General features: G+C 35.7%; 1 protein-coding gene across 2 annotated transcripts; it reads right to left on the reverse strand.

The window, feature by feature from the left end:
• Positions 1 to 122: 122 nt before the first annotated feature.
• On the reverse strand, positions 123 to 10,699 carry LOC136415801 (trissin receptor-like). 2 transcript variants are annotated; one of them, XM_066400626.1, is made up of 8 exons: positions 10,682 to 10,699; positions 7,852 to 8,059; positions 7,320 to 7,464; positions 3,739 to 3,898; positions 3,485 to 3,685; positions 1,454 to 1,591; positions 692 to 984; positions 123 to 600 (listed from the first exon to the last, which is right to left on the reverse strand). In XM_066400626.1, exons 2-8 carry the CDS (start codon positions 8,003 to 8,005, stop codon positions 447 to 449), a joined length of 1,245 nt encoding a protein of 414 aa, XP_066256723.1. In that variant the 5' UTR covers positions 8,006 to 8,059; positions 10,682 to 10,699; the 3' UTR covers positions 123 to 446. The 2 variants fall into 2 exon arrangements, with proteins under 2 accessions (XP_066256723.1, XP_066256722.1); XM_066400625.1 differs by having other exon boundaries at positions 680 to 984.
• Positions 10,700 to 11,774: the final 1,075 nt, after the last annotated feature.

Here is an 11,774-nt window from a genome sequence, read left to right on the forward strand (position 1 = left end):
CTTCTGAACACTACCTCTCTTTCGTGCTGTAACACAAGTAGTGCTCGTAGCACTGGGCATTTGAAATTCAGTGTCCTCGATCTAGCGACGTGAATATCAAGATGTATAAGAAAACGAAAAAATCATGTTGCTTCTTGACTTTTATTTACCATAAATTTCCACACATAACATCCAACGTAATATCATAGAAAATGTTCCATTATGTACATACGTCTTTCAAAGGGTTTTCTATGCAAGGAAGCATAACAAGAATAATCAATAATTCTATCCTGAGAAGAGATTTAGGATAATGAACATGCAGCACTCGGTATGGTTGCCTTCGAATGAAAACACGTAGAATTCTATATAAAAAATTAATACGATTTCTTAGGAGATTAAACAACAAAAACGATGTCTGAAAAACTATTTACAACAATAGTAGAGACATAGGTGGAAACCACTGTAAATCAAAGATTGTGCGTAAAGTGATTTTGATCCAGATTAGTCATCGGCATCTCCATATCACTTGTCCTGATAGTCGACCGTATACATCTTCGAACGTTCACTAGATTTGTCCTCCTCGTGGGGTTTTTCCACCAAAGTAGCACCTCCCTTGTCCCCCTGCAGCAAAATATAGTGATTTTTCAAGGGCATTTCAAAACATCAAAAACCGAACTAGAAACCTCCTAACAAAAACTACCTTGTTACTGACCCTCTAAAATTTTTCGACAAAAAGGCATATAGCAGAGGGTTAATTCCGGAATTGATGTACGTGGCCAGAAAAGTGAGTGGTGTTAAAAGGGCACTGAAGTTGGTGTGACCTTGGTAATTAGGTGATGAATATTGCCACATCTTCCTTGCATGATATGGTAAATTGCACAAGGCGAAGGCGCAGACTATGATGATCAACATCTTAATCACCCCTCTTCTGGATTTCAATTTCTGGGCCAAGTTGTTGTTGTGGTAAGTGCCGCTTGATGGGTAACGAAGAAAACCGTTGGTGGACTGAAAATGAGGGTTACTATCAAGCGCAATTCTGCGATTCTGAAGCTGGAAAAAGCTGAGAATGGACTGAGAAAAATCGAAATATGACGCAGTTAGAAAATCGGAATAGAAGGAAATATTTTTAAGCGACGTGATACATATTTAATATCTGTCCCAAAATAGAACTGTAGGGGGCAAAATATCAATGTTTGCAATGCTATAACCGTTCCATGAATAATTTGGGCGGATCAGCGGATCAGGCAGTTCATGATCTTAAACATTTAAAAACAAACGTAAATAAAAAAAATTTAATATGTATTTACTTAAGGCACAATCCCAGCTCTTATTTTATGCTTCATTCTGTTCAGGAAGAACGCCATTAAATTTCTTTGGCAAGTCTGCCACCCTACAGCTTAAGCTCCCGAACCACATTTGCTAGCCAATAAAACGTTTTATGTAGCTCACATCCCATCTTCCATTAGATACTTACTCCATTTTCCACACGATCTCTCCTCGAAGTTCTTATATACACTGGTTCATAGTAGTTAGGATTAGTGGAGGTGTTCAGCTGAAGCTTGAACGTGTCTGAGCTATTCCAGAGACAAATCGCTATCCTGGTATAAAGTATCTGGAAAGAAGTTGAATGGAGTCATTGGTGGTACATCCCAATTCAGAAGTGCGGTCAACGACAAGGGAAAAAAGGATAAATATTTGTATTTCTATATGAGCTGCGGATGGGTCCAAATATTCGGGACAAAGTGTTCCATGTTTTAGTTTATAGCAAAATATCTTATCCCGCAAAACCATTTGCTCCTGGAAATGGAATTCATCTAAATAAAAGAAACTGTTGAGATAACGACAATATAATCAAAAGTTCACCCTAAGGTAAAAGAAGGGCAGAAGATGAAGCTTATGCTTGGCTGATCATTCGCAAAAGAAACTGGAAACGCCCTTTGGGTCAAAACCCCAGAGGGCGTTTCCAGTTTTTTTCAACAAAACGTTTATATGCAACACCGAGGATAAAAGAAAGCGTTTTATGTATTGGAATATTGAGTTACAAATTTGTTACGGAGACGCATCTCCATTAGGATTAAGTTTGATTTTCCTGACGTTTGAACTGGACAGTAAATTGTAGACCCTTGCTTACTCATTCGCTGAAAATAGACGAAGATTGATGGAAAATGCTAAAGATTCCTAGACTTTGAATAACAGGCCAAATTGATATACGGTGATATACGATTTTTGGCCATATTTATAGGCAAACAAGTCGAATTCTATAGATTCCTAATGAAATGAGAATTCTCGGTGCTAAAGTTCAAAACTACTGGCTTAGTGATAATGTACATGTACAGGGCATTTCAAATTAGTCCCTCACCATTGGGATTTAGGAAACTAAAGGAGGTACGAAGTAGTTTAAATGAGGGCAAAATTGCGTAATTTAGCCCAAATGCTTTTTTCAAAATTTGAATTTTCTAAGTACTTCTGAAAAAATCTAAAAATTGGAGATTTTGTTTTTATTTTTTCGCGTTATTCGACAAGGAAGGCTGAAGCCACAGGCACAATTTCGTTTCCACTTTTTTTCCGCTAAACTATGACGTTTTCAGATTTGCCATCCGACAATTCTTCTGTCGAAAAATCCAATGTGACACAAAAAAAAAAGTTGATGATGGTAGCTAAAAGACGAAACGTCGGTAAATCTGAAAACGTCATCGTGTAGCTGAGAAAAAGTGGCAATGAAAATGTCCTTATGGTTTTGGATTTCTTTGTCAAATAACACTAAAAAAGTAAAAACGAAATCTCCAATTTTTAATTTTTTTCGGGTATCTTCTGAATGTTTAAGTTTGGAAAACGGCATTTGGTCAAGCGCTAAATTACGCAATTTTGCCCCCGTTTAGACTTCTTCGTATCTCCTCTAGTTTCCGAGATCCCAATGGCGAGGGACGAATTTGAAATGCCCTGTATATATCAGGTTTGACATTTTATATCAGTAACCCCCTCACATCCTCAAATTCGTGTTAAAACTTGTAAAACTTAAATTATTTATTGCAAAACAACCAGTGTGGTGGAACGAGGCGTAAGTGCCGAATCTCGCATGTATTCACAAAATCTTTGCCACTTCAACAATTATAAAAAAAACACATCGTCCTGAAAAAATACCGATTCTGCAGGCTGAAAGTGCATGAAGTCGTTTATCGAACACTGTTATCCGAGAGGAAGATCGATGGGTAAGAAAGTGCTTTTTTTGGGGATAAAGCGAGACGCAAGTGTCGGATGTGGCACTTATTCACAAAATATGTTTTCCTTTGCAAATGGTAACACATACAACAGACAAGAGTTGAAAGGATCCTTTACAATAATGGTAAAAACATCTATAGTTGTCTCACGTGTAGATTGAACCGAGTGAGAATGAGCAAAATTTCCAACTTTATCGCTCTTTAAAAATGCCCAATTGACTAGATTTCTCTCAGCAACTTTCCAACTTTTTCAATTTAACTTTTATCGGGGTTCATAAAAAACTTACCGAGATTATCCCCAAAGGTATGACATACAGCAGCACAAAATGTATAATATCAAAGTGTCTTGAATTGTACTTCTGCCTATTAAGAATGCAAACTGTTTCGTAACTATTTCCCGTGAATCTTACGTTGCGAACTGTGTTCCCCCAGAAGAATTTGGGGACGCTATACACAATGCAGGTGATCCAGACCACAATCATCACAATCTGAAAATGATCTTTAACGATAATAGAAAAATTAAACCTTCGTAGATACTTACGCGAAGTCTTATTGTGGTGAGTATTTGCTTGGACGATATCGGATGAAGGATTGCCAGGTACCTTTCCACGCATATGACTACCAAAATCACAATGCTGGCCGAGTTGCTGAGGGATTGAATGAAGACGTACATTTTACATAGGAAGTCACCTAATATCCAACTAAAAAGGAATAGGTAATTACTGAGAGCTGTTAATGAAAATGGTTCTTATGAATTGTGTGTGCGTATAATAGGCTTAAAATTACATGTGAAAATCATCCAATATCTAAGGTAAACAGAAAGTTATTTCTATGGAGCATTGCCCTTTTAATGGAAACTTAACCGCTAAATATATTCAGAGCACCCTTCGTTAATTTCCGGCGAAACCGTTCCTGCATTTTCAGGGATTAAATATTAAATACCTAGGTAATATTTCCATTTTAATTATAAAGGTTCAACAACATCTTTTTGGTTCGCCGTTTGGCTTTAAAAATGTATGCAAATATCACAAAGACCATTAGAGATCCGGTACGAGTTTATGCAATCTTTATTTTCCACTAAAAGCGAACGAAAACGGATCAATTGAAACGGTTTTGGAAAATTTTAACTTCGCCTCTTAATCCTCGATTAACAATGTTTTAGGAGCAGTTAACACGTATTGCAACAATCAAAGAAGATATAGAGGAAGTTTGTCGACTAACGGTCTTTTGCAAATATCCCTTATTTCCACTGCTTTCGTTCTACCATCATCAAATCGAAATTTCCATTGTTGAGAACCGCCTTTATGGGTTGGCGTGGCACGTCTAAGTTTATTTATTACTGGTTATCGATAATAATATTAATCGCTTAAGGAAATATCTTTTTTGTGGTGGATAGTTTATCAAACTAGAAACATGTATACCGCTAATAAAAATACAAACTGATTACCAGGGACTATTATTAAATGGCGGATATTTATACGTTTGTGTGCAGCATTCATAATCGGGGTTAAAATAGATGGAAAAACAATCTTCTCACTCAAATTCTTAGCCTTAATTATTTTCCTCTAGCGTGAATAATTAGACCGGAATTCACTTGTCTCTTCATCATCAGTGACGCCTGAGTTCAGATTTCTCTCCTCTCTTCTGCACTTCTTATGAGATTTGCAAGATTTTGAAGATGCTTCAAATTAGATTTCCATGACTCCCGATTCATAGATGGAACATGAGACAAAAATTGTTTGGAGAATTTGTAAAGGTTATTTGAGCTTTTCCAAACACCTAAATTGGTAACAAACGTAGGAGTCTTTCATATGCTGGCCTGCTGACGTGTCTGGGATATCAACGAATTTGGTTTTTTTTAAAGCCGCAGGACCAGCGACCTAAAGCAAGGGAGTTTTACTTAATTAGAGTAATAATTTCTCTTTCTGTTAGTGCGCAATTTAACGTATGAATCCAATGAAAAAGATCTAGGGACGTACGTACTTGAAACTGTTTCGCACCTAGAGCAAAACCCTACAAAAAGGGGAATCTAGAAAACGTACCTAAGAAAGAGTTCTGATGCTATTAAAGGAGATTTAATGCTTTTTAGCAAGCAAAACGAAATTATAATTCACAGACAGCTCATTTCTGTGTTATCACCGGGAAATGCCCTATTCCCTGGGACGACCAAAAAGCGATGTTGCAGAAAGCAGGGTTGTTTCGATATTCTGTCAGATTATTTAATTATCCAGATTATCCAGATTATCTTTTGTCTAAAACGTTGGAGGCCAAAATTTTTCCTTGGAATAGCGTCGAAGCACTGTAGGAATGTTTGTTGGCGCAGTAGATCACAGGAGTACTCCGAAGGTCATGATGCCTCGGGTGTGGAAACATTCTTCATCTGGGCAGTTCAAATTGTATTCCTCACAGACCATTTTACTGCACTGATGAAATCTATTTACGGGGTTAAATAAAAGTATTTGCTCTACTAGAATGCACATCGTCCTAATAGACAAGTAATCTTTAAGTCAAATTGGTTTTCTGTTCGAGTAAAGTTGGTTTAGCATAAAATGCATTACTGTGTTAGTAAACATTTTTGCTTGTCCCCCAGTCAAATTGAAATTTCTGCTGGTTCAATTAGATTTCTATTTACGGCGGAGGAGGAAATTTCTCAATGAAAGCTTAGATAATATTATCAAGGAAAGAAGTCGCTTAGGCACTAGGAAAGTCGTTGCAACGGTCGAAAGAATATCATATTGATTTGATCATTAAGCTACAATAATGGTAGATGTCATAATAACGAACAATGACCTTTTTCCAGGTTGGGGCGACATGCGATTCTTGAGGCCCAAGGAGCCCTTTTGAACGTTTTGCACGCACTTTTTTACGTGGAATTTTCAGATATTTGTATGGAGGATATCAGTAACTATGATAGATGCCAAACAAAAAGTCTCGCACGTCATCAAAGTTCTATGTCGCACTGCCCTTCGCTGTTGCCAGACTTCCGAACAAATCTTTGAGGCTATATACATATATTTTATTTCAGGACAGTTAATCGTAAGATTTAATAGAAAAATGTTTTTAATTGAAGAATTTTATTATTGTGTAAGTAGATAAAACTAATAATAATAATTAAGCTAATAATAACTACTAATAATCAACGCATAAACAAATGTGGGTTTGCGATTGACGGCAACCCTGCCAGTTTAAAATTTTTCCAGCGATTACGTTTACATCTTATTGGAGTTGTCGAATTTTAGCTAAAGGACGTCACATCAAAATTTCCGACCATATTTTATTATATTTATGTTTATATTTTATAATGAATGTACCTATATGACTATATTCATTATATTTTTAATAAATAATACGTTTTACTATCGTATGATAATGATAACTAAATAAGTTTGATATATATTGCTTCCGAGATAAACATAACCAATGTGGCCATGTTATTTCGTCATAGATGACGTCTGAGGCTTTTAGTTGGGCGTTAACTACAGTTGCGTCCTTGTTTCTCCATAGTTTCGAAGAAAATCTTTGCAGCTACGTAATTAAAACCTTTAGCAAATTATCAGTCCGACGACTTATTCGTGTCGTCGGACTGATAATTTGCATTTTCAATTTGCCACCCGAGGGAGTCTATTACAATCATGTCACTTTCTTCAATTTGGGCTCTATATTTTGGTCTCCCAAATATCGAGTCTCCCTCGAATTCCGAGCAAATCACAGAAAATTACTCTGTCCAGAGCTTGTGAACAGACTAATGGAATTTGCTTGGTCTATGTGCGTTTCTAATTGTATCTATCCCATAAGCAAACTTTAAGGTAATTGAAAATTGAATAACGGAGCAGGCAAATTTGGGATCTGTGGGAGCTTAACATAAGCTTAATTTGAATACTCTTGTTTTTCATCCTCAAAACAGCAAAGCAGGACCATTAATCCACTGTATAATTTCCTTCTCTGTAAAATTAGCAGTTCATCTAAACTAACTTCAAGGTGATTTTTTTCAGGTTTAATTCGCTACGATTGATACATAATATCGAGAAAAACCCCACATCCTCGCACATTCCGATTTAACGGCACGCTTATTGACTTTAGATATTTCGCAATTTGTGTAAATTTCGTATTTTATTTACTTACCTTTCGACAATGTAGTTAAAGAGATTCTGGTAAACACAAAACACAGCCACGCATAGATCGGCAAATGCCAAGTTGCCTAGGAAGAAGTTGGTGGGTCCTCTTAGGCGGCCGCTTAGGGTTACCACCAGGATAACCAGAAGGTTGCCTGGTGAATAAAAATTTAATAAAGAGGAAATTTAATTGCAAAAAACTTGTTAAAATAACATTTAGCTTTAGTATTGCAGGATTCGTTAATAGAGACATGAGAATAGCTTTGAATTTTCCGCCAAGACGGTCCATTTAAACCTAATATGTGTCATTTCTCAGTTTCATAGCCCTTTTCTAAAGCACACTAATGGGATGTTGATTGTGCCGTTTGTTGGAATGCGGTAATTTGAATGTTGCAATATAAAGCAAATTTAAATTGAGCCAGATTGATCGATTATGGCCTGGGACTGTTTGCTATGAAAACAATGAAATTTTTACTACGAAAGACGAGCGAGGTATGAAACGACTTGTCAATATTTACCGCACAAATTGACTAGAGACTTACCGAAAAAACACAAACAGAAGACGATGGTGTAGAGCAGAATAAAAATGATCCTTATGTACACCTTGTCGTAGATATAGTCCTCCTTGTCAAGATGTGATAACCCGGAGTTATTGGCTTCCATGTAATCTGGAGACGCAGTTACGTTTTCCGCCATAGTCACAGATCTATGGAGGAGGCATGGTGGAAGCCATTGTCCAAACAACTAAAACTAAATGAAACATGAGGCAATATTAGCACTTCCTCTTCTTCCAGCGAAAGGAAGCAGCTGGGCAGCTCCTTTCCAGAATTCAAAACTAATTTAAAATGTGTAAACTTAGTGCCGACCAATTGGGAGGGGGGGTAGATTGGGTGATGGCCCAGGGTGCCAGACTTGCTAAGGCCGGCCCTGTTCAAACGTGACCTGTACGGCAATATATTATTTACCCTGGTTGCCATTCCCGGTTGCATTTAAAACCGAAATTGGACCTAAATGAAACAATAACTTTGTGGCAAGTTGTGACTTTGATGGAGGTTGCAGAAAAAAGACTCGAATTTGACTAGTAAATAAGTGTTCAGCATAATATTGAATTCAGGCTTGAAATCAGAAACGATAGACAAGAAGAGAAAGCAACGTGGTCGAAGAAAGTATCCACAAGATCCACGACTTTTCCTGATAGTTCAGGATTGATGATGAACTTACCTGCATCTAAATCGACATTGTTAATGCGCGCATATGGCCAGGATACCACGTAGTTAACTATCACCATATTCTCAACAATAGACTTACATTCAGATGTTGTTAAGATCTGAATAAAGGGTAATTTTTATAAGCTGTCTGAGTAGATGGTGAAATAACTGCCCAATGGCCGGTGCTGGAATTGAACTGCTTTTAACCAATTACTTTTAAACCAATTGGGAATATCCAGAATTTCCAATTGGGTGCCATTCGATATTTTCAGGAAAATAAATATAAGAAACCGATTTAAATTAGGAAAAGGAAAAATAAACACCATGGTTCCTGTAATTTGCATAATACATGAAGGCTGAAAGATAAATAACGATATTGACTGATAAAAGAATTGGAGTTTAAGGTTTTATTAAGTCATTGCTTTGGGTTATTTATTGGCCGATTCTGGAAATAAAACAGAAGTCTTTCCATAGTTTATGGAGTGAATAAGTTATAATTAAGCCCGGGAGAGACTAAAATCTTGAAGACACATTGGTGGCATTTAATTTGCTTAGCCTTGAGGCACTTTTTCTGGATTTAATGTCACCGCTTTTCTCTGGAATTTAGCACACATGAGTTACTACGAGTAAACATAATTTATCGGGTAATATGCATTAGGACCATCCATCAAAAAGCAACAATCTAATGGAGTTAGCACCCAATTTGTTTCCAGATAGCCCGCAATATTTTAGAAAGTGAGCTTATGGATATAAAGTGAATATCTGGAAACTCCAAGGTATTTCTTGCTCAATAACTATTACCATCAATTGTGAATTCAGGCAGTTAAAAGGTAAATTGATCTTCAAATGCGAACTTTTCGAACACATAAAATTCGTTTTATGTCGCATATTGAGTTCTGAGGGTCTAAACAAATATATATGATTTGTCGGTTTAACTCTGAAATGCACTGCACACGATTCCGTAAAATTGGTTATTAAAGGGTAATTTTGATTTTTAATTATTATACAGGGTTTGTCTTTGGGAGCTGACACAATCCGTAAACGGAAAATTACAAGTTTATTGTATTTTTAAAATTTGTATTTTTGTTTGGAGAAAAAACCTGACATTGTAAAAATTTTGTCAACCTGATATAACTTCCGGTTGCATCGGAAACTGACCCTCGCTTAATTTTTTTAAATGGAATATGGCAGTCTCTTTAGCGAAAATGTTTTTTTTTGTTGAAGATAAACATAAGTTTCATAATATAACATAGTATCGATTCACTACTGTTTTTGATTTATTTTGATTTTTACGAGTTTTTCGGCACTTTACTAAAACTCAATTATTTACAAAACTATTTGCCATAAAATGATGAAGTAAATTTTAAATTATTGGAAAATTAACACATTTTTAATGACAATTAAAAAATTAAGAAAAATATTTGAAAAAGTTTAAAAAAAAAAATTATTAAAATTTAGAATTTTTAAATTCAAAAAAGTCTTTTTTCTTTAAAGCGCCCTACAGTTATTTTTGCACCATTCGATTGGTAGGGAAAAATGAACAAATACAATGTACATCATAAGTAATAAAAATTAATATATTTTGAGTAAATAGAAAAAAACTCTAAACTCATTTATACTGTTTAAATTATATATACATCAATTCGCCTTTACACGATCAATCAATATTTAGTAAAGTTCTACAAGTATTGAAAAAGTCGTAAAAATCAAAATAAATTAAAAACAGTTATGAATCGGTATTATGCTGTATTATGAAACTTATGTTTATTTTACACAAAAAACTAATTTTCCCTAAAAAAACTTCCATGTTCCATTAAAAAAAATAAGCGAGGGTCAGTTTCCGCTGTAGCCAGAAATTACATCAGGTTGAAAATATTTTTACAATGTCAGGTTTTTCCCACAAAACAAAAATAAAAATTTCAAAAACACATCAAACTCCTAATTTTCCATATACGGATTGTGTCAGCTCCCAAAGGCGGACCCTGTACATGGCGTAGCATTGGATGAGCAATGCCAAGAGAGATTAACCGATGATGACGGATAGTTATTTGATCGTTCACTATATTGATATAGAGGGACATGGAACTCTTAAATGAATCTCACGTTGCTGGAATATTGTCAGGTGTGTTTCTTATAAATTACCTTTTGAAATCAATTTAGGGACCCTGGTAGAAGCTTGGATATCTCAAAGCTACGAGAAATCTTAAATGGATTTCGTTGATAAAAATAATGCAAGATAAACTAAAAAATAGGATCAGTTTACCACGGACCGCGTTTTCATGCAATAACTCACCATAGAAAAGACACAAAAAAAAATCTTCAACGTTCACTCTATTACATCCAAATCCACCTGATCTCAACACCACTCAAATTTAACTGATCACTGCTCTATAGCAAAATCTTAATCTTATATTTGCTTCTTACATGAAGAGTAAACAGATTCATCTCCTTTAATTGATTTCTGAGTGATATAAATTCGATAAATCAGGTATATCAACAGATAAGTCGAATATTCCGAAATGAGCCTGGACCTGTGGTTGATTGATATCGAAGATAAAGGCTTTACATTGTTGACCTAGATAATATTGATATTGGAGGAAATGCCATAAAGGAAACCTCTTTGGACTAATGGCAAAATCGTTTAAAAACATATGGGTCGCAGCTGCATCTGACATAAGTGAATTCGGCTATTATTGGGGTTTAGTACTTTGTATGGATATCGGTTTAAATTCTGAGGATGTGTAATTTTGGAAGACTGAAATAGAACAGTTTGGAGTTTTATTGTTTTGAGATACTTACAGAAATAGAACTTGCATTAAAAAGTTTTACTGCCGCTATTTCTCACAGTATCGGCGGTAGAAATCTGAATAAAATTACATTAATTCCTCGTTTCTTTCTGCTCATTTAGAAGTACCTATGACCCGGCCAGCTAGAGCGTGCGTTTCGCCTTTTTAATTTTCACTTAATCGCCTAACGATCTTCCACATTTTTCTCCAACGCTATTAAAACTTACAACTCCAGCAATTTATCATTTTCCCAGCAAAAAACTCAACACTACTCAAAGAAGTTTTCTCTGCGAGTGTATTACTTTCCCTTATCGTTACTCAGCCACAGAAATATGAAGTAAAGTAATGGCCCGCTCTGAGCCATTTATCAGTTTTTATGTTTAATTAGGATTAAGGGGTGGTTAAAAATTTTCTATCCGTTTATGTGTTTTCATGTAGTCATTTGAGGCGGGTTTGAACTGAAGACTTGGC

Source organism: Euwallacea similis, chromosome 21, assembly GCF_039881205.1.
Source record: "Euwallacea similis isolate ESF13 chromosome 21, ESF131.1, whole genome shotgun sequence".
NCBI lineage: Eukaryota > Metazoa > Arthropoda > Insecta > Coleoptera > Curculionidae > Euwallacea > Euwallacea similis.